Here is a 24,354-nt window from a genome sequence, read left to right as displayed (position 1 = left end):
TCCTTTTAACTCCTGCCAGATGTATGATGCTGAAATCCCCAGACACCAGCCTCCACTCCTATGTTTACCCTTTGCACTTGAAGCCAAAGTCCCATTCCCCTCAGTGGAAGCTGTCCTTCTCACACCAGTAGCAGATTCAGGGGGGAAATCTGGACTGGGACTGCAGTGGGGGTAGGATTAGAAAACATCTACCCCAACACCAGTGTTCTGATTCTGTTCAGCCCCACCATACCATTAAATAGTCATCTGTACAATGACCCATCTAGTCCAGCATCCTGTTCTCACAGTGGCCAACCAGACGCCCATGGGAAGCCCATTAGCAGAAGCTGGGCGCAAGTTATCTCCTGTATGATTCCTAGTGCAGTACCTCTGGGTGCAAACGGGATCCGTTCCGGAGCCCCATTTGCATCCTGAAGCGAACGCACCCCGCGTCTGCATGGCTTGCGATTTGCCGCTTCCGCACATGACGTCATTTTGAGCACCTGCGCATGTGCGAGCGGTGAAACCCGGAAGTAACGCGCTTCATTACTTCCAGGTCGCCGTAGAGCGCAACCCGAAAATGTTCAACCTGAAGCTACTTCAACCCGAGGTATGGCTGTAACTGATATTCAGAGGCCTTTGACAGTGAAGGGAGAACATATCCATAATGTGACTGGCAGAATCCGAGACCAGGGAAAAGAAACGGTGGAAGAAGATTGGAAGAAATTTAAGAACTATCTTAAGAAACATTGTAAAATTAATGAGTGCTAGAATGATGTGGTGTGAGAAATTAAATGGAGTACAGCTGTAAAGATTAAGTTAAAAGAAAAGAAAGGTTGACAATTAGATAAAATTAAGGGTGAGGATTTGCTGAACTAAATATTTGAAATGGGAATGCAGATAGGGGAGGTATGAGGAGGTCGGTGAAGTAAGTTTTAAGAAAATAAGGTTTTGAAATTATACTTGTTCTTTTTTGTTTGTGTTTGTGTGTTTTGCTTTGTCTGATATAATTTGTAAAATCTTAATAAATATTTTATATTTTTTAAAAAAAGAACATATCCATAATGGCTGGTAGGTATAGGTAGCCTTATCCTCTGTAAATTTGACTAATCCTCTTTTAAAGGAACAGGCGGGTGCTTGAGACAGGCCTTGGTTGAAGAAGGGAGGGAGGAGGGGGTTATGACAACCCTTTGCTGCTTCTGCTGCATGCTCTGCAGCATGGATTCTTCCAAAGTTGTTGTGGGGGAGAGGAGCCCAGTGCAGAGGTATCATAGCGATAATGGTGATAATAATGAGCGTGGCTAAATTAGGGCCATTAACTTCTATGGGTTTACTCAGAGCAAAATCTAATTGAACGCCACCCTAAATATCGGCAACTGTGAAGGACAACAAATTCAGCTCTGTGGCAACCAGCTGCCTAGCCCATCCAAAGTGTACATTGAAAAGTGAAAGACTTGTGTTGATATTAAGCAAACTGCACAACCGCTTCTGAGGAAACATCTAGCCATGATATCGCTAGATTGCCAATGACATCGCTTGGGGGCTGCACAGTCATTTTGTTTGGGAGGAGAATTGCCTCTCACATTCCTCCCCATTCCACCCAGCAACGAGAGCAAGTGTCAAGTGAACATGAATTAACTGAGTATAACTCAGACTCTCAGAATACAGAGCAACGTTAACCAGGTGTCCAGAAATATTGTGTTCCACTAAAGGCAGTATAACACAGCTCCTCCATTACTTTATCTCCGCAGGGAAAGGGACACACATACAGCCAAAGCTCATACTGGGTCAAGCGCTCTCCCCAGAATGTAATAACTGAATAGGCCCTCAGGATTGCTCTGAGGATTGTTGGGATGATAAATGAAGTAAGAATTGTTAATGTGCTATAGAAACCAAACGTTAATATTTTCCCTTAAAGTTTTGTTCCAACACTGGTTTTGTTTCCAGATTAGCAGACAGATGGATTACAGAGTGGGGAAACAAAAGATCCCGACTTTCTCTTTTTCTTTTCTTTTGGAGAGTTGCATTCCTGTATCTGACAGAACGGTACCAGCAAAACTGGTCCATTTAAAATGTCATATAGATACATAGCTTGTCACTTTATACGGTGTGAATGAGTATCATTCGCTGCAATATAATGATTGGAAATTAGTCAAGTTTTCTCAATGTCTTTCTTCACATGATTGAATTTCCTGTCCTACATTTTGTGCGATCCATATGTTTTGATATAAAAACTTGATAGCACAGCTTCAAATTTTCGGCAACATATTGTTTGCTTTATATTTGTCAGTTGAGCTGAAGTAAAACATATCCCCCGCTGACAGGAATGCCTGAAAATATTCATGGACTTTACCATCTCTCAAGGAAAAAAACTCTATAATTCTGGTAACACGGATAAAATCTTTTCCTGCGTTTTCTAGAAACTCACTGCAGTACAAAGGGATGGGGGGGGCAGCTTCAGAAATAAAAATGCACCAAAAGTATACAACAATATCTAGCGTTGGTGATAGAGCAGCACCCAGAAGTCACCACTTAAAACAGAATTTGATTATTTCCCCCTTATTTGGAACAGGATTGAGAAATGTACTTTCTCATGAATTCCTTTATATTTATTAGCTGTATTTTGATTTTCTACAAAGGTGTTGGACTTTAATATATTGGTTCCCAGAAGCTTCTTTTAGTGTCGCTTAAACTCTCACAATGACTAGCTTTATCAAACTACTTTCTTGCGTGAAGAAGCAGCTTTAATGTCATACAATGGAGTACTTCCACTTACCTTTGTTGTACATGTTGGTTGGCACTTGGACATCACTCAGGGTAACATTCACAGGCAAGTTATTAAAATGGTCATTTGGTTCTAGGATGAATTCCTTCCCCAGTTCTAAGAAGTTCCCATCTTCATCCCGCTCATTAATGAGGACAGCATTGAAATATTCATACTGAAAAAAGAAATCCAGTAATGACATTACCAAAACAGCACTCTTAAGTACTTTAAGCATGTTTATGCACTGCTTCAGTATTCATTACATCCTATGATATACAATATTTGGATGAGAATGTAAGAAGAACCCTTGTGGATTAGACCAGCTAGTTGAGCACTCCATTTCCTTACAGAGCCCAATCAGGTTCCTCTTGGGAAGCCCACTAGCAGCACACAAAGACAATAAACCTCTTGCATCGTTGGCCCCCAAAAGTATAATGCTTATGATCGGATATTGCATCGGAGGTTGCATATAAACCTCATGACTTGCAGCCATCAACTCCTTTCTGTGCCACAGCTTTTACCTAACGGCTATGGCACAATCATATTTATTACATCACATGTTGAACATATAGCCCATAATTACATCAGAACAATTGATTGCTGCAGGCCAACAACAACCAGGTGTAGACTGACTCTGTGAGCTCAATATTTATGTGCAGTTGTGGATTGAACATTAAAGTTGGCACCTAGTTGAATGTGGGTGCCAAAGGAACAACACACAACCTGCTCAGCATCAGTGCAACAAACACATCCATCTTTATATTTAAACCTAACTTGTACTGAATAACAATTTTTGAAGTCTAAGCATTCGTTCTTTTAATGATTGGCCTTGTAATTATTTTTAGCCAAATGAGTTGCATTTGTGGTGTAATTACTTTCCTCTTTACTACAGGCGTATATACCCTGATATGGCATTTGAAGGAGAAAGATTTGCAGATTTCTGGATAGGCTTTAGCCTTTCTTCAGACATTAAATAAAAGATAAGCAAAAGCAATTTAGATAAAAAAATATTGATTATGTTTGTGTGTGACCTAGGTCAAACAAGAATTCTATCAAATTCTATACAGAGCAAACTAACCTCTCGGTTATCTTTCACTCATAGGGAATTTTTTAAAAGTGAAAGTAAAATAATGAAGAAAATATAATGTTAGAAGACGTGTTAACTGTTTTTGTTACTATACTATTGTTTCAATTTTGTATTATTATTTGATAATCTTTCAAAATAGAAAAATTAACCAACTATAATACCGTTTAGTACTATTAGCATAAATTACTCTGGTTTCTCTTCAGATCGCATAAATTTTTCACCTTTACTAATGAGGATCTCAATTATTATTATTATTATTATTATTATTATTATTATTATTATTATTATTTTATAAACCCCGCCCATCTGGGGGTTTTCACCTTTCCCCTGGCACAGTAACCAGGTGGGAAGAACCTCACACCAAAATGCAACATGGGTAGTAGTTATAGATTGTGATGGCATCTACAATACCCACAAAATACACAAAATACACAATACCCACAAAATACACAATTATTATTCTTTTTAAAAATAAAAATAAAAAAATTCTTTCTGGCTGAAGAAGTGTGCATGCACACGAAAGCTTATACCAAGAACTAACTTAGTTGGTCTTTAAGGTGCTACAGGAAGGAATTTTTTTATTTTGACTATGGCAGACCAACACGGCTACCTATCTGTAACTTAAAAAAAATAATCATCCTACACAGGATTGTGTAGTGTTGACTCCTGGAGAGGCCTACTCACCTGCAGTGCCTCCTATTCCCAAGAAGCCACTTTAGAGGTAGCATGGGAGTATGGAGTGCCAAGGAAGTGACGCACAGTCTCCAAGGAGCAGGTAGCAGACCCCACTGCCGCTGAAGGCTGGATCTGCAGCCCCTGTGGATCCTGCCATCTTTCCTCATGGGTGGGCTGGCCCTGATTGAGGGTGTCTTGCCTAAAGGCCCTCCAAAACCAGGAGCCAGTACTATTCTTGTATCATTCTACTGTTTCACCCATTTCGTGATGTTGGGTTGTTGTTGTTTTCGCACTTTTTAAAAACTGTATTTTATTTTTTGGTGTAACCTACCCCAGGAACACTTGAGCATTTGTCACTGCAAGTGTGTGATATAAACTGAATGAATGGATGCAAAATGAATGAATATTAAGCAAAGTATTTCACTTAATAAACAAAATGAAGCCACTTTCCTGCTTTTCAAATCCAATACTTTGTGTCCTGTAGATGTATAATAATGAATAGCATTTTTTTTTATCTCTAGCTCTCTGTGGCAACCACTGAAATATATGTACACAGTGAAATTTCTCATTCTTAATATCCTCCCCTAGCTAATCATACACGGCCCCTGTAACATTTCCTCTTCTTACACACTTGAATTATCTCTCATTTGCCAAGCTGAGTAGCACTGTCACTTCATGTGGCCAGAATACTATGTTGTTTTAAGATTGGGGAATTATGACAGGAGAGAGTTTAATGGAGCCAGACATGCTGCTGGAACCTCCCTTAATCACTTGTGGCAAAGTTTCCAGGTAATTTTGTGGGTGGAGCAGGGGGGCTAGGGAGATTTCTGGTAATTAAACTAGATCAGCTGGATTTTCTTTTATTCTAAAAGGGTGCATGACTTTCCCTCCCCCAGCTGAGGATGATGTAACCGCAGTGTCTGTGAATGGAAACAACAAAAATATTTCTAACCCACCCTTCATTATGACTGATCTCAGAACAAGTTACAGATTAAAATCCATCCAAATTCAACAATCACAATGTGTGTGTGGAGGGGGGGAATCCACTTAATAACAAGACCAGATAAAATGAATATATTACAACCAAATCCTTAAAATACAGATCCTGAAAGCACAGAGTGGGCTATAACCTTAAGCTAATGTCCTGCGAATGCCCAAAGAAACAAATAGGTTTTCGCTTGGTGCATAAGTAGGAAAATAATATGTGCCACTAATGAGAGGGTGTTTCACAACTGAGGTGTTACCTCAGAAGGCCTTTTCCCATGTCATCATACAGCCAAGAGGGGGACAATTAAGAAGGGCTGCCTCTGAAGCTCTTGGTGCACGAATTTGCAGAAAGTGTGGAACGAAGAGATTAACCAAAACAAGTTTCTGCCTTCCCTCAAAAAAACCTTATTATCTGCATTTGGAGGAAGTCCATGGTGCCTACACCATTTGCTGAGAGGAGAGAGGCTGAGGTGCCAATCCACCAACTCACTCTCCTTTTCTCTGTCCCCCCCCCCAACACACCTGAAGGTGGGTACAGAGGGCAGCCCAGTATGAAAGAGAAGACCCACCACCCTGCACCCTATAATATTTGGGAACTGCCTCTCTCTGGAGACTTGATGTGAGGCAGTAGATTTGGGGTGTTTAAGCTATGTTTCCACCTATGTTCAGTTGGTATACTTATAATATACACATCTAACACATAATACATATTAACACACATGTTACAAAATGTCAATATGCTTCTTGTGACCTTCATCCAAAGGGAACAGTCCTGCATAAGCACTGTGTCCCTGGAGCTTCTCAATGCCTAGAGACATCTGGCATAACAGAACTTCCACCTGAGCGCAGAACTTTGGGTAAAGCACTACTACTAAAGGAGTAGAGATACCTGCTCAGTTCTATCACTTTACTCATGCACATTTATTTGCTTTTCCTTTGCTATATAACAGCACTTTGCATCCAAACCATATTTTGATGTTTACAGGAGGGAGGTCTGCACAATATTACTTGCATTCAACTTGGCATTGATCCATTAGCAATCTTTTCCCAAGTACCACTTTTCTATTTATTGTGTAATCATTTTTATTATCATCTTATCTTTCAAGATAACAACTCTCTCTCTCTCTCTCTCTCTCTCTCTGTCTGTCTGTCTGTCTGTCTGTCTTTCCCTCCCCACCCCACCAGGCTTATATAAATATTCAGGTGCTGAACCCCATCCAACCTCTTTCAACAGCCTTCTTTCGGAGATAGTGACTACTGACACAATAGGTGCAATGCCACACTGGAAAATTTTATTACTTGGTTGACTTTCCTCTTCCTCCTCTTTTGACTCCCCATTCCTGCCACAAAGTCATGCTTCATATGCACACATGTTCTCTTTATTGCCCATTTCCTGGGTGCCTAACACCTTTTTTCACATACTCCCCCCCCTTGCTCTCTCACACAGAGGAAAAGAGCAGTGCGAGCAAGTTGGAAGGGAAACGTCATAGCTAAAGGAGAAGAAAAGTTAATGTATCCAATCTCCTATCTCCTTGGCTAGAGTGTATGCTAATAATAGAACTTGTGAGGTGCTTCAGGATGAGGGTGAGTTTGCCCCCCATTATTATTATTTTTCCTCACCAGGGTGTAATTAGTATCCTCAGCCAGAAACAGACTGCGTTCACTAATGCTTATACGATAACGCTGGGAAAATCCCTAGTGGAGAGATTAAGAAAAGCTCTTTTTTTAGACAGAAGTCATGTTGTACAGCATTTTCTCTTGTGAACATCTGCAATTGATTTTGAGAAGGAAAGTGTGTGTGACAACTGAAAGGTGGTAGAAGGAAAATTAAAAATAAAAATTGGGTTTTTAAAAAATGGAAAGTGAATCTATCTGGCTGGCTCTCTGACACCACATTTGAGATAATGCCCCAGGGAAAGGTGCTAAAAGCCATATTTGCTGACAACACAGATACTCGGAGCAGCTAAGCTCTAAGAGAAAATGACTTCAATTCAATCTTGTCAATAGAGGTCAGCCTGTAATACAACCTTAACAAGGTGATTCCAGAGACAGCACATTACGTTGTGTCTAAAACATATTAGCCTAATAAACAACAAAATGTTTGTTTACATTGGGACAAGCCCAAGACAGACGGTGACATGATCACAAAGTGAGATCAATTTAACGGACCTAGAGAGAATAACAATAAGAAAATCTTGGAATGTAACCTAATAGCAAAAGTACTTAATAATTAGCATTTATATGGTGCATTTCAAAGGTTCAAAGCAATCCGTATATATTACAGTAATGAATCAACAATTCAGCGTCACAGCTATTATTATTTCCTTATTGTGCATGAGAGAGGGAGAGGGAGTGGCTTATAAAAGGTACTTAGTGAGTTCATAGCTGAAATACAGAGGCTGGCATGGTTGGAAACCTGCCAAGACCCAAGCCTGAGAAGAGGACCTACTGCAGACCAACGCAGACCCCATGGACCTCTTGCCATTGCCCCCTACTCACCCACTCTGTCTTCCTGGCATGCAGGGAGAGCAACAGCAAGCAATGGATTGAGCAGCTGCCCCTTCGTGCTCACTCATCTGACCTGTGAATAGTGGTGGTGACTGGGACCAGATGCAGAGGGAGAGCTTGGTTGATCATGGTGCTCAATGGCTGACCGAGGGAGGGGTCTATTGAATTCCCAACCAGATCTCCTAAAAAAAAATCCCAGATTGACCACTGGTGAGATTAGTGTGGAACCAGTGACATTCTGGCTTGCACTTCTCATTGCTACACTGGAGCAGGCTTTAATAACAAGTAGAAGTCATCTAGCAAAAAAATTAGTGTTGATATTCTATTGCACTTGTGCAACCAACCAAAACCTCCTTGTACATGAGTACTGCTTACATAGTTCACACAACATTTCCCTTGTGTGATGACAGTCAGATGAGGGAGGTAATTCTTCTGAAGTGGGGCACCTCTTATCATAATGCTGCTATACAAATGTATGGTATGAACACACTTGGAATAGCATGTACAGTTCTGGTCACTTCACTTCACAAAGGATACTGGAAACAAGGGGTGGTGCAACTCCTCTTTAAGGTTAGAATAAGGTGCACTGGATTATTGCAATGCACTCTATGTGGGGCTTCCCTTGTGCTTGCCTGGAAACTAAAGTTAGTGCAGAACACTGCAGCATGGCTGTTGACAGGAGTGAGACCCTGCCAGCATATAACACTTCTACTCAGAGATCTGCACTGGTTGCTGATTCATTACCGGGCCTAGTTCCAGGTGTTCCTTTTAGTATATAAAGCCCCTAACGGCTTGGGACTAGTTTACTCATAGAATCAGCTTACCCCATAGATGTCAACTTGACCACTTGGACCTGTGGACAGCGTTTGAAACTCAAATTGTTCTAGGCATGTTTTGCGACAGGTAATTTCCTTAATGTGGGCAATTTTTTAACTCTGGGAGTAGTACTGCGCCTAAGGTTTCAGATTAAACTGCCACTGCTGGACCAAAAGGAGGACCTTTTTCTGCCTCCCCACGTCCAGCCACTCTTTGAGGACTGGAGAAGGGACACTCATAAGAATATTAAGGGGAAGTATGGCTTTGTTTTTTGCAGTCTTCAGATGAGGACTAGACTACAGTTGTACCTCGGGTTAAATACTTAATTCGTTCCGGAGGTCTGTTCTTAACCTGAAACTGTTCTTAACCTGAAGCACCACTCTAGCCAATGGGGTCTCCTGCTGCTGCTGTGCCGCCGGAGCCTGACTTCTGTTCTTATCCTGAAGCAAAGTTCTTAACCTGAAGCACTATTTCTGGGTTAGCAGGGTGTGTAACCTGAAGCGTATGTAACCTGAAGCGTATGTAACCCAAGGTACCACTGTATGTGGAAACTGAAGAGAATATTTTAGCTGCAGTTCATTCATTTTCAGCTTTGTAAGGTAAAGGTACCCCTGACTGTTAGGTCCAGTCGCAAATGACTCTGGGGTTGCGCGCTCATCTCACTCTATAGGCCAAGAGAGCTGGCATTTGTCTGCAGACAGCTTCCGGATCATGTGGCCAGCATGACTAAGCTGCTTCTAGCGAACCAGAGCAGCGCACGGAAACGCCGTTTACCTTCCCACAGGAGTGGTACCTATTTATCTACTTGCACTTTCGGTGCTTTTGAACTGCTAGGTGGGCAGGAGCTGGGACTGAACAACAGGAGCTCACCCTGTCGCGAGGATTCGAACTGCCGACCTTCTGATCAGCAAGCCCTAGGCTCTGTAGTTTAGACCACAGTGCCATCCGCGTCCCTTTTTCAGCTTTGTATTCTTGTTATAAAAAAGCAGCCTAGACATTCATTTGCAGCGCCCATAACCTAGGTTTAAGGTGCCATTATCTCCCAGCTTTCATATCTCTGTTTCTAACACTGCCTGCAGAAATTGCTACAGGTGCCACATAATACTCATTCCACCCTGTGGTGGCACCTCCATTTTGGAACTCCCTAACTGTTAGCTGTACTCTTTTTGACACCTGCTTAAAACTATATTTTTATGCAAGCCTATCGAGACACACTGATGTCAGCATATAGTAGATTCCACAAGCTCCTGCATCAAACCACATCAGGTCTCCACACTGACTTATTCCAAAGTAAATGAATTTTCCTCTGTGATGTGCAGCCTTGAATTGCAGTTCCTGCTGTTCTTCTAGAACATCCTCCAGCTTTGTTTGATATTGGACAACATAATTAAGCAATGCTTAAAATCATCTAATGCAGCAACTGGTGAATCTTAAGTCTTACCATTCCAAACCAGTTTCTTCAAACTGTATACAAACAGCTGAGAAAGGTGAGTGAAAGGGTACAAAATTACTGGATGTATTTGTAAGTAAAGTGAAAGAGATTCTGAACTGAACATATACAAATCCTCTGCAGATTATTTATTGCTCTCCCATGTAATGTAGCAATCAGGTCAGCTAAACCTGCAGTCAGAATAACAAGGCCACAATGATGACTTAATTTTTTAGTTTTTTAGTTTTTTTAAAAGCACATCTGTCTAGAGCCAAAGAGGTTTGAAAAAGTAAAACAAATGCATCTGTCTTAGTCATAAAATCTCATTTTGATACAGAATTACTTAAAGAAAAGAAAGAAGAGAGGTAGTGAGGCTGCCATGCTATACAAACTTACTTGGGAGCAAATTTGGTGGAATTTTGAATAGATATGCATAGGATTTGTTTCCATTCTTATACAGGACTGTACTGTACTGTACTGTACTGTACTATACTGTAGTCTTGCTGTTAAATGATATCCAGTAAAAATCTATAAACAACTCACTAAATACTTGTAAAGATTCATATGGATGCTGCCCAAAGGGCAAAATAAAAATCTAGAATTTCATCTCAAAAAGTTTATTGTTATTGTCAGGGTAACATCAGAACTTATTAATAGTATAGTGTGCAGAAGTGCTGATTTACTCTTAAAAACTTTCTTACTGAGATTCAGCATCTGCATACAATAAATTGGATAGTTCTCTATTGAGAGAGAGAGAGAGAGAGAGAGAGAGAGAGAGAGAGAGAGAGAAATCGGCTCCAGTTTGATTCATAATTGAATTTGTACATTCTATATATATATATATAATAAAAATGCAATAATGTCACCATGCAGCCCCTATCGGAGGATTTGTAGTGCCACATCACAATCAAGAAGTGGAGTAGGGAAACAAACCCTCCACCAGCAACAAAAAGGGATCGAGTTTTAAAGAAGACTGCTGCCACTGCCAATGACCTGTCCTCAAAAAAAAACTATTTAGAGACACACACCCAATAAGCGAAATGGTCCTCTACTCAGGGGGAGCTGAATTTCACCTAAATATGGGTGAATTTCACCTAAATCCTAAAATTATTGCTGAAAGTTGTCTTTGATCTACTTTCTGTATGATCTGTATCATACTTTGTTACAGATGAGCAGCAACAGCTTCAATAACGATTAATAGCTCAGAAATAGAATATTATGTACAATATTTTATTATACTTTATTTTATAAAGAGATCTCCCAGAGTAACATTTTCACAGTAATTCTTTGGATATTTAGTTAAACTCCTTGTTATGTATGCTGTGAACAATGTCCAGTAGCTACATTAATCTGAAATACCTGTGAAACAATTTACTGGTATGATTACTGAGCCATAGACATGTCATTCAAATCTAAATACATTCAGAATTATGATTAGATTGTCAAAGTTTAAAATAGTATTAAATCAGCCAACTTCCTAATTTAATTCCCCCCCCCCAGATTAACAGTATTCATTGTCTAGCATCAATTTGTATGACGTTGTCATCTACAGTGGTACCTCAGGTTAAGTACTTAACTCGTTCCGGAGGTCCGTTCTTAACCTGAAACTGTTCTTAACCTGAAGCACCACTTTAGCCAATGGGGCCTGCTGTTGCTGCTGCTGCACCGACGGAGCACGATTTCTGCTCTCATCCTGAAGCAAAGTTCTTAACCTGAGGTACTATTTCTGGGTTAGCGGAGTCTGTAACCTGAATTGTATGTAACCTGAAGTGTATGTAACCCGAGGTACCACTGTATTTAAATCAAAACTAGATCATGCTTCTGGCTATGAAGTTCTGTTCTGAAAACAGTGCAGTTGATGAATTATATTTGCTTTATTTACTGCCTACGACGAAAACTGGTTTGATTCCATTAAGTGTTTCAAACTCCAAGAAAACAATCCAGAAACAGAGATACTTGAAGTATATCTAAAACGTTGTGCTTTGGAGGAAATATATTTGCGTATTATCATTATCATTATCATTATTATCATTTATCATACTGAGTACAAGACTGGAAACGAACGTCTCACAAATGGAAGTCATGATTCAGAGCATATATTTTTACTCATTATTTAAAAAAATAGAAGTGTAACACTACATACTTTTTGGTTTATGACTGGATTTTTATTTCACCACCATCCAAACAGCTCAGGACAGGTCACAACAATATAAAGACTAAAAGGTTTGCTCTCTCCCCCGTACCCTTTCTTTCTCTCTCTACATGTGTCTATGTGCATGAGTACAGTATCAATGCAGAGCTATAAAACCTAATAAAAACAATTTTTATTTACTTCATGAAATTTATTTACCGCTTGATTGTGAATATAAAGACCACAAAGCAACATACAAAAAGAAGATAATAATATCATTAGTAAAAGTAACTATTTAAAACACGGGGGTGGGGGAAATCACCTTTAAACTAAAAACAGATCCAAACACACATCAGCTTTCTCTATATCTGGGTTGGCTTGCCTAAGCAAAATTGTTTTTAGGAGGTGCCTTAGAAAGCATAGTGAAGGTACCTGTGTGATGTCAATAGGCATAAAGTTCAAAAGTGTAGGTGCTGCCACCCTAAGAGACCATGGATCAAAGAGGTTCAACGGGCATATGTTGGGTAAGGTAATCTGGCAGGTAAATGGGTACGAAGCTCTTCAGGGCAGAAGTATTAAATGCATGTTTCTGGAAACGTTAAAATAGCATATTTTCAAAAAGAATTGGGGGGAAAGACTTAGAAATCCCAATTCTACTATATATCTGGCAATTAATTTCGATAAATGCTTTTATCAATCTAATAGCTTCAAATTTTGAGGGGAAATCTGCTTAAAACATATCATCAATGGTATTTAAATTGAATGTGATTTACAATCTGAGTAACCATTGCTGCTGGCATTGTAAGAAAGTCAGTGCAGGGTGGTTGTTGTTATTATTATTATTATTATTATTATTATTATTATTATTATTATTATTATTATTTAAAAAACACACCAAAAATGGTGAAAAGATAAAAATGATACTTGAAAATTGTTCTATTCTATATCGAACTGATTAAAGGATATAGAAGGCCCAAAGATCCATCGTATGTGTTATTAAACTATTCCTACATGGCTATAGAAGAAATTGGCATGGAAGTGGTACTGATTATTTTGACAGCTCCAAAAACAGTCATTGATTCTCATTGAAAGAAGCATCCCCCTCCACCTTTATCAAAGAAGCTTTACAGAATACTATCTGGAAGGGCATATTTTGCAAAACAAGCTTGCACAAAAGAACAAAAATCATATTTCTTTAGAATAACAATTTTCAAGGTGGTGTTAGCACTGTGCACTCTTTTCTTTGAGATAACAAGGACAGACATAAACCCTCTCCAAGTCAGCCAGGTGTGCATCCCAAACAACTACAATTTCCTCTACTCTCCAGGAATCTTCACATTGTTGGAGGTTGTGCCCCTTTGTATGTTAAAGGGTCATTTTAAACGAGTTAATTGGGATTGGATGGGAAAGCATTTCCTCTGACCTAAATCAATCTTCCATCCCAGGACGTTTCAGTCTTTGAAAGGGATGGACCTTCTAATGATAGCTGAAAGGATGCTGGAGGGAGATACTGGGTTGAAATATGCATACCATTAGACACACATCCCACAATTTCACCCTCCACTCTCCCATGTAGCATGGGGAATGGGGTTTATCCCCTTTCAATGTGTTGTATCAAAGGATCCGGGGATAGTCATGCCAGACCCAAATTTGAGCACTACGTCTACTGTATTTATTGCTTTATGATTCCCCCCACTTCCTCTAAGGAGTGATGGACAGGGTATAAGTAATAAATTATTATATTCAATTATTATATGTATATCCATCTTCTCCTGCAAGCTGACCTCTGTGGAGATTCCAACCAATGTTGTGGAATGGTTGATGTCAGGTTTTGTAGATTAAAGAACACGGAATTTATTGCAGCCTTCATACACACAGATTTCCTTTCTTTCTAAGACACCCAACCCACGACACAAATACAAATACACAAATGTTTCTCCTCCTTTTCCTTTCTGTATTTCCCATCTGTGCTTTCATTTGGGGCCATGGTGTACAAAAATGGCATGGTTGTTTCGTACTGCTCTGAGTTGGTACACTGCTTTGAACAGTCCAATTTTCAACTCACTACCAGGAACTACTTATCCATAGTTTGGCAGTTCTGGGTTATCGGACTGTAGTCAGCACAAGAAGATGGAATGCCAGGTTCACCCCTCCCAACCACCCAAAATAGAGCAGGGTGTGTGTCTGTGTGTCTCCACTTAAAAGGTATGTAGAAAGGGCTTGGTGGCAGAAACACTAGCAAGAAGCACGGCATGACAAAATCACTGTCCTGGCCTTGGTTCTTGGGGATTCTGCAGCACAGGCTACTCACTTTTCTTTGTCATTTGGCAGCCCTGCCAAGTGAATAAAACTTCCCTGGTAATCAGCAGTGGGACTGGTTGTAACCCCTGGCAAAGCAGCAGCATGCAAAGAATGTTTTGTTCATCATTTCCTTGGAAACATAAGAAACTGGGCCAGCAATTCAGTCTTCTTTACCTAAACAGCCGCTTGGTGAGAACCCAATTACCTCTCCCGCCACTCCATTTGACTAAGCATGCAGAGCCCAGTTGCTAAATCAGGCTGGGGAGGCATGCATTCAACCCTCCTATGCACATACAATATTCCTCTTAAACTGGGAATGTGCACATAGAAGCCTGCTTCCACCTATATATTGCCCCTGCTGGACTGGGGCACTGGTGTATAAGATTTATCTGACAGGAGGAAGTCAAAATAATGAACGGTCTACAAGGCTGACCCAATGGCTATTAATTCAGGATTTCCAGACCTAAGCTGCTTCATTGATGAGTTGCTATATGTAAATTCCAAGGGTAAAGTTGCAGTGAGTACCTTTATCTGCCAAGATAAAGACTGAACAAGGTCCTCCTACCTAAATATAGTGCCATAATAACACTTCATTATGTAACCATATATCATTTCTTATTGTGGCTACAATAATATATGGAGTGACCAGACCACACAGACATCGCAGCATAAATGCATACAGCATGTCGCGAAAAACCCAACACACAGTATGTATCTTTACCACTTACCGATTTGTACTTTAAACCAACACGGAGATTTAAACCAGACTTTCCTTTTTAAGATTTAGTGACAAAAAAAATGCAAGGCTTGGTTCTCTTCACACTGGCAATACAACCTCAAATGTCTTCTAGCAATGTGGAAGTAATAATGTGAATCTTAGCTTAGCCAGTGTCCAAGAGTATGAACTGGGAGTATAGGCAGAGTTTTCCTCTGTTCTGGGATGGTACTGAAAATTCTTAGGAAAGTGAGAGTAGAGAAAAGGCATCAATCAAATCAACATCAGGGTTTGTTTTAAAGGAATTTTTACAGTACAATAATATTGCTTTTGCGGGAGAAAAAACATGAGAAGCTATTGCTCTATGTGTTTACTTACACACGGCAACCACATTTGAATTTTGGAGTCAGTGGCTGCGCTTGGACATAATGTCAGTCAATCTAGACAATACTAAACTAGAAGGACCCATGGGGTCTGCGTGGGTATAAGGCAGCTTCTGATGTTCATAAGCCTGGATGAGTTTCCTATTTACTTATGTATGATAGCTCAGTCAGTAGAGCATGAGACTCTTAATCTCAGGGTCATGCCCACATTGGACAAAAGAGTCCTGCACTGCAGTGGATTGGACTAGATGACCCTCGTGGTCCCTTCCAACTCTACAATTCTATGATATATTTAGATTACTTTTCTGGGCAAATACCAACCCAATTAAAGGTTGCCTCACGTGTTGCGAAGCAGCACATTATTGGTTACACAGGTGGGGTGTGTAGAGGTAAGTGTAATGTGAACTAGATGTACACATCTACATCGTTTCAGGGATTCTTGCAATATTGGGGAGGGGGGATTAAAAATGCTAGCTGAATTTCCAGAAATTAGGGCTGTGACAATACCTACTGCATGCCTGAAGAACTTCAAGAATGTTTTCAAGGGTTCAAATGGCACACTAAAGGGGCCTAAGGGAATAGATTAGCTAGCATAGAGAAGAGAGTCCTTTCATCTTCGGAGAAGGGATGCTGGAAGAATACTTTGGTGTCATTTGTTTGCCAGTGGCAGTGGTCATGGGGTGAACTACAGGGAACCCATGATCCCTCCTGACCCACCCACCCCCCCAAAAAATCCCCAAACACTGCAGTGTCATTTCCCTGAATGGAGAAAAAGGCCTCTCGCATCTTCACTGGGACCCTCTACAGACTGCCACCCTTTCCTCTTCCCAAGTCCAGCTATTTTGTCCTTGCAAAGGGTAACTTGGTAGGATCCAGGTGTGTGAGAGCAGAATCAAGGTGAGGGACTGCTTGAGTTGGGCTGCGAGGAAATTGAGGAAAAGAATGTGTGGATTTTCAATGGTATATTTTTGGTGTGTGCATATACTACATACACACAGACAAAATATACCATCAAAACACGTATATTTTTGCAACTTAGGTGCAGATTGGTGGCAATAAAAATCAGTGGAGGTAAACAAGGCAGTGCTGTACTCTCAATTCTGTCTTATGTACAATCTGCCACTTCTATCTCCCTTGGCCAGATAGGGGAGGGAATCAAGTGGAGAATGGAAAAGATTTCTGTATCCAAATGTGCAGTCCAAATGTAGTTAATGTTGTTAAAGTGGGGAGGGAGAGCAGCATGCCTTGGAAAATGGCTTCCAGATCTACCTTGCTCTAGTGGGTCATAATCATTTCCAGGATATTCCAAAGAAACGAAAAGAAAACTTTGATTACATGTATTTTGATGAAAGATAGAAACATGTGAACTAAACCTCCCACACCCAAAAGCTTTCCCATCAGTCTTTATTGAGTGCCATGGGTATCTCAGCGAGCCCCCAGCGCAGAGCTACGTTGTTTCTTAGCCAAATCTCATCATCCATTACACAAGGTTCAGTTTCTCCGTCATAAGGCAAGTCTATATACGAAAAGTAAAATGTATTTTTATTCGTTCTTGCCAATTCAGTACCATTTTCATAAACAATAAAAAGATTAGCTCACTACCTCTCCTCTTGCTTTCCAGATTATATGAAAGATTTTTTGGATCACGCTTGCTGTGTTTAATTCAGAAGGTACCATAAGTTTGCTATTCCATCGTTGGCCTTAAGCTTAGGTTGGCTTTCTCGTTATAGCTCGTCATAACAAAACCCATCTGGAGGATTCTTCCTCCTCTCTGACCTGTACCTGCTTTCCATTTCTTTCCCATCTAATTTTCTTTCTTTATATAGACTATGGAGTGAAAATCCAAAGCAAGCTGCATACTGAAATCCTACTGATTCTTAACAGCACACACTACATACAGGTCAGGAGAATCTTTCAAAGATATAATTCCTAGAAACACAAGAAAGCTGCAACACACTTACCAGAGAGTAAGGCACATTGAACTCAGCTGGGCTTCCTTCTGAGTAGACATGCATAGGATTGTACTGCTCACTGCCTTACACTGAGTCGACTCACTTGTCCATCTAGTTTAATATTTGTCAACACTAAAGAGCAGCACCTGAAAATAACAGGGGTTTAACCCGAGACCTTTCGTAAACAAAGGATGTTATCTATCCCTGAACCACAGCCCTTCCCCATAGTTTTCGCAGATGAACCTCTAAAAATAAAATGAACCCTGGAAATCCTTAAAATTTGCACAGAGAGTTTTCCTTAGGTGGCAGTGATTTTTCCCAACACTGTCCCAACCCCAGTCCTAGGTGAGCTCACCAATGGATTGATCTGTAAATCAAGTCTTTGTTACTTAATTAACTTGCTGAAAGTTTTGGGAGCAAAACATTGTTGACGTGCGGCTATATATTGTATATGCAGAACAGCAACCAATACAACTAATACAATCTCTATTTGCTGTTGTTTTCAGTCTCCAAACAATATGAAATTGGTGACTCCCTCCAGATTTGCATTGCTTTTCCTTTGCATTAAAATGAAAAAAAGATAATTACTTTATAAAATTCCACCACAGCGGACAGCAAGACGAAAGACGTAGTTTTTGTTAGAAACCAAACTGCATTGGAACAGAAAGAGTGCTGCATGCAGTGAACATGGACTGGAATGGAAACCAATGTTTTATTACATCCTTACTCCCAATAAAATAGGCATCTGTTTGACACTATTACTCATCTCTTTAAAAAACTGTGTCTTTCCTTCTGCTTTCAATTCTGCCTCTTCTTGATTACATCTTCACTCTCCTGTGTGTCTTGTTAAAAAAGACATTTTCAACCATTCTTCTTAATGTAAGTGTTCTGAATTTTGATATTTATGTCTCCTAATGGAAGCCACAACTTTTTTTTCCACCCTCCCCTTTTCCTTTCTTTAAAGGCACACAGAAAATCAACTTGGGGGATTTAGAGAGTGGCAGTAGCTTATGTGAAGCTTGCAAAGCTTGTAGTTTAATAGCAGTGCCTTGAGCACCAAGTCTGCAGGGACATTAAAGTAAAATTAATTCTCATTTTATCTTGCTCTTTCAGTTTTTGCTGTTGGCCAGCAAATGCCAGAGTGAGTAGTGTGTTCACTACTGAGGAATCTTTCACATCAGTTTGTAACATGGGGATTAGTAAATCTCTCAGAGACAGAGATGCTTACAACATTACTTTGCTTTTAATGCTTTTTTATTTTATTTTCCGTCAATAGGTCTTTGGGGCTTGTAGGAATTGAATGCCTATTTCGGAAGGGGTGTACATTTGAGGGGGTTTATGTTGGTTTGCTCTAAGGCTTAAGTTGGAGGAAGCATACTTACTGCGCAGAGTTTGGAAGAGTCTGGTGTTACTATGGCCACATTTTGCAAGAAATGTTTTCTGCGGATCACTGCTTCATGAAGCACACTTCTTACACTTCCCATGTAATGTGGGGAGTAGGGTCTTGCACAACTCCCCTGCAGTCACCCAAATGGGAGGTGTGCATGTTGCACTTGTTATACAGGTGGCACAAGGCTCTTGCACTCATGCTATTGTCACTTGTTTGTAATGCCCAAAGGCACTCAAGGTCTCAAGTCTATGAGATTTATTGATGTCAACCTTCTGGAAGCATTTTCACAGGCACCATTTACTTCATGGTAGTGATTCAAGAGTAAGAAAAGTCTTAGCCAAAATTACTAATAATAATAAAAGTGCAAAAGAAAACTAGGCTCACTGGTCTAAGAAGCATTTCAGTTTAAATTGCTGTAAATTTAAACAGGGAAAACAGGTATAGAAAAATGGGACTCCACGTCGCCATCTGGTGGCAAAATGATATATCGCATATATAATGCAAATAAATCGGTTTTTCTTTACCAGTCTAGCTAAATCCTTGGAAAGGAATTGAAAATAAAACTGCCAATTTGTATAATGCAATTATACAAATCTATGGTGCAACTACATTTGGAATACTGCGTGCAGTTTTGGTTGTCTTACCTCAAAGGGGATGCTTTAAACTTGGAAAACATTCAGAAAATATCAACCAAAGTGCTCAAGGGGGTGGAGTGACTCCGCTATGGGGAAAGGTTACAGCATTTGGGGCTATTGCGCTTAGAGAAAATGTGAGTGAAAGGTGACATGATAGAAAAAAATAAAATTGCGCATTGCATTGTAACACTAGAACTTGTGAACAGCCGATGAAGCAGAACAATGGAAGATTCGGGACAGAGAAGAGAAAAAACTTCTTCATGCAATGTATGAACTATGGCACTTGCTCCCACAAGAGGCAGTGATGGCCGTCAACTTGGATAGCTTTAAAAGAGGATTAGACAATTTCATGGAGGATAACTCCTTCAGTGTCTACTAGCCTGATGTAGCTTATGCTCTTTTGAATACCACTTGCTGGACTGGAAACCTCAGGATGAGAGAGTGTTCCCGGGGTCAGAATCCTGCTTGTAGGTTTCCCACATGCATCTGGTTGATCACTCTTAAGAAAAGTATGCTGCGCTAGATGGGTCATTGGCCTGATCCAGAAGGTTTTTCTTCTGTTCTTTTTGTTCTATAGTGGAAACATGAGATTCTTCTTCATCGGACATGGAAATGTCCCATGGTATTGCAGGATGAGCACTACAAGTCTCCGAGGGCTCAGTTTCACCTTCATAAAGTAGTATCATTGTCATCCCTTTCTCTGCTAAAGAGGTCCCTTCACTGCTGGTGCTGAGACCTCATAGCACCATCAGAATCTGAGGGTTTACCACCTGTTCCATCTGCTTGTTCCACAACCCTCCTGTTGGTGCTGTGGCCTCAGATGTAGAGTGATTTGTTAAAATTCACTCATGTCCTCTTTCAACTTCATCTCAGCTCCTCACAATGGAACAAAAGCATGAGCTGCTTGTACATTGACCTTTCACCCCTTCAGACGTTTCTGCCATATAACCTGCTGCAGACCTCACACAGCTTTGTATAGTGGACAGGAACTGCATTCAGACAATGGTCTGTTCCTTTCCACAAACTGACTTAAAATGAGCAACTCAGGCCCATGGCTATGCTGACATACACCTTACACTTGGCCTTCATTTTCTGTGGTTACTGTTTCTTATAGTCTCTGCCAAGTTGGTGCTTTGGGTTGTATCATGAATCACAAAAGTCTCTTGCCCATCAGTACCAAAACTCTGATGCAGCCATGGACATGAGATATTTCTGAATAACTGAACCCACTGGCCTCAGCTTAATTTTTCTACTTTAGGCCCATGTCTTTCCATGTCATAGTTTTGCTCAACTATTTTCCTGGAAGTGTAAATTACCAGCAAAGCACATGAGCAAAGCAGCAAAGAATAATTAGGTCTGACTATGACACATGGCAAACAATTATGGACTCACATACACAGACTCATTGTCAAACTTGCTCCAGGCTTGGAAATGTCTTCACATTTTTCCACAGTTTATAGAGGAATTTGGTATGTATAAAGTATATAATTAGTATTATTAAATGTGATTAATTCATACTGTGGGAAAATGTAAAAAGAACTGAAAGATAGTTTGGCGAATTCCCTCCCCTCTCCCCATTGAAAATGCAATCAAGCATGTGCATATTTGTCTCCCTGAAAATCCAAACAAAGCCAGAACACAATTATGGAATCTGGCTTTTTTCTCCCCTAGCTGAAGTAATGTATGCCCCATTTTTCATTGTCAGAATCTGTACTGAAAGTCCTTTATTTGAGTCATATCATTTCACAACACAGTTATTGGGGTCAGCTGGCTCACCCTGATATCACTCCCTATGCTCTTGCATGTCTTTCTTCTCGTTCCTCTCTCAGGTTTTTATTTGGCTGCTGGTGGCAGTTCAGCGACAGACACTGCAGTCACCATTTCTAAAAAAGAAAACCTCTCCCCCATCTCTTTCTCTCAGCAGAAGCTGTGGGAAACGCAGCAACCTGGGTCTATTTCCCATTGCTCTAGAGAAACCCCATTTTGTATCCCATTACATTGGTTTAAACGCCACATTTCTGTGTTGAAGATTAGATCACTGCAGTGTGTTTTTTGTTGGGCTTCCCTTGCATTTTGTCTGGAAGCCTTCTGTTAGTGCAGAATGCTACAGTGCGGTTGCTGAGAAGGAATGAGTCCCTCTCAGCATGTGTCATCTCTGCTCAGAGACCTGCACTAGCAGCTGATTTGTTACCAGCCCCAATTCAAGGTGTTACAATTAGGATATAAAGCCCTTAACAGCTAAGGATCAGCTTACTCAAAGGATCACTTTATCCCATATACGCCCATTCAACCACTTCAATCTGCAGAACTGGCACTTTTACAATGGCTGCATAATGTTCATTCCTCAGTTGTAAGGAATTGATCTTATAGTGTGGTAGCTCCTAAACTCTGGAACTCCCTGCCCATTGACATTAGGTAGATGGCCTTTGTTGTATCACAGAAGAAGAAGAAGAAGAAGAAGAAGAAGAAGAAGAAGAAGACGACGACTCTTTCAGTGCTTGCTAAAAGATTTTTTGTTCAGGCAAGCCGACTCAGACATGCAAACCTGATCTGTAATTATAATGTACATTTTAAACTGTTGAATTTTATATTTCTATTTTTAATGTAGTTTTAACCTGGACATCTGTTAACTATTTGAATGTATATGTTATACATTTTTAAGCTGCTTGGAGGTTTTATTTACTAGTAAGAAGTGTACAAATTCTGTTAAATAAATTTAACAGAGCAATGGGAGATGCAGAGAGTTAAGGGATGTGGTCATGTCAGCTTGTCAATCAGGTGGATTTCACTCACTGTGCTTGAAATGTTCTATGAGGATTGGGGTCCTTTGTTTCAATCCTGGCACCTTTGTACGGCTGCTGGGGCCTAAACCTGCTGGGACACTCTTTTACAGTATATTAAGTGGCTATTATTCATTTTTGCTATGGTGCCCAAGCCTGGATCAAGAATTAATTGCCCTTACATAAAAATTCAAAGCTCCAAAAGTAATTAGGGAGATGCTGCAACTGTTAAGAGTTCTATATTATAGTATTCCATGGATGCAGAAGAGCTTTTAGGCCTCTTCAACCACCTGTGCCTTGACCAGCTACATTTTGTTACACAATCTGTGGTGCATTGGAAGCAATCCACAACCTTTAAATTCCAGCCATCTATGCTCCTTGGAACGAATGGGGTAGGCAGGCCCAAAAAGACTAAAAACTGTCTCTGCTTCCAATGTGCTGTGGTTAATCTGAAGATAAGAAACTTCAGTGTCTTCAAAATATGGTGGTCAGGTTGTTGACTGAAGCCTGGTATGTTACCACCCCCTACCTGCTAAAACAACTGCAATGGTTCCCTATCTATTTCTGGGTTCAGGTTCAGAGCCTCAATTTGGGTCCCTATAACTATAAATAGTTTACAACCAGTGTATCTGACTTCATTTTCCCATATGAGTCTGCCTGTGCATTAAGATCATCTGTAGTCCCACCTATGGTTCCTTGAGCTCAAGGAAAAGCAGGATATAAGTATTTTAAACAGAAGTAAATACTGTAAATACCCTAAATCTGGAATTAATTTTACAAGTTCTTGGGTATAGGGTATGGTATACATGTTGCTGTTTAAGCACACAAAGCTAGCAATATATGCAGTCATTATGCCACTATGGTCTTATTTCACTTAAACATCCGTAAGAGAATTGCAGGTGGCTTAAGGGTGGCAGTCTTTCACTGTGAGACAGAATAAGTGATTTTTGTGTCTGTTGCACTCAGTGTACTGCTTATGCTTTCCTTTAGACAATAAAAGAAATTTTCAGCAAATTTATTTTATTTGATTATTTGACATTCCTTCATAATGTTCCCATTTTAAACTTGAGGAAAACATTCTGAATTAATAAGATTTTGAGGAACAAGATCTAGCTTAATTAAGAGTGGAAATATGTAATGTCTGCCAGATATTTATTTCACTGTTGTGGTGCAGCAGAGATGATATATACAAAATTAAGATGTACCATTTGCTGATGACCACAAAAAGCTCTTACTGAGTGAGCGGAAGGCCATTACCAAACAGATTACTGAGTCACATACTTTCAGCCATTGTAATAAGATTTTACTACATTACACATGTGGGAAAAGGTAAACAAACAGTTAGGTTAGGGGAGAGCATGACCTACATACTTTAAAATGTCCCATTTATTGCTCAATTTTAAGAAGATGACACACTTAAAAGTTCCATTTTCCTGTCTTCTGTGTCATGAGTCTGATACCTTATTTCCATACCCAATTATCAGACTCTCTTTCTCTTCTTGTACATTTGATCTGTTTTAGCGTGTGTTTCGAAATTACAGATGCAATCCAATGCACAGTAACCTGCCTTCAACGGCAGCACAAATTGCATCACTGCTGTGTATTTGCAGGACACACATACAAGGAAAAGCAAGGAGAGAGGACAAATCTATACGAGGGAAAAGGATAATCAGAAAGAATGGGAGAGGGTATACTAGTGGCCAAGTACGTTGGTGGCCCAGCAAATAAATCACAACATCCTAAATGTGGGTGGATCCCAGATTTTTCCTATAAATTTTTGTATCTCTCTTCTGAAAGCAATTAATTTCATAAAACACAAAAC

The 24,354-nt window shown here is 40.1% G+C and overlaps 1 protein-coding gene across 4 annotated transcripts in view; it reads right to left on the bottom strand.

Moving 5' to 3' along the window:
- Nucleotides 1-24,354, bottom strand: part of CACNA2D3 (calcium voltage-gated channel auxiliary subunit alpha2delta 3) — a 498,960-nt gene that overhangs the window by 286,159 nt on the left and 188,447 nt on the right. For all 4 annotated transcript variants that reach the window (XM_082209336.1, XM_082209333.1, XM_082209334.1 and 1 more), the window contains exon 5: nucleotides 2,756-2,918. In XM_082209336.1, the coding sequence (XP_082065462.1) occupies nucleotides 2,756-2,918 (163 nt within the window). The remainder of the gene's footprint in view (nucleotides 1-2,755; nucleotides 2,919-24,354) is intronic.

This window comes from Podarcis vaucheri (genome assembly GCF_965113315.1).
Source record: "Podarcis vaucheri genome assembly, chromosome: 2".
NCBI lineage: Eukaryota > Metazoa > Chordata > Lepidosauria > Squamata > Lacertidae > Podarcis > Podarcis vaucheri.
The sequence above is the reverse complement of the archived record's forward strand: the minus strand, read 5'-3'. Positions and strand labels throughout refer to the sequence as shown.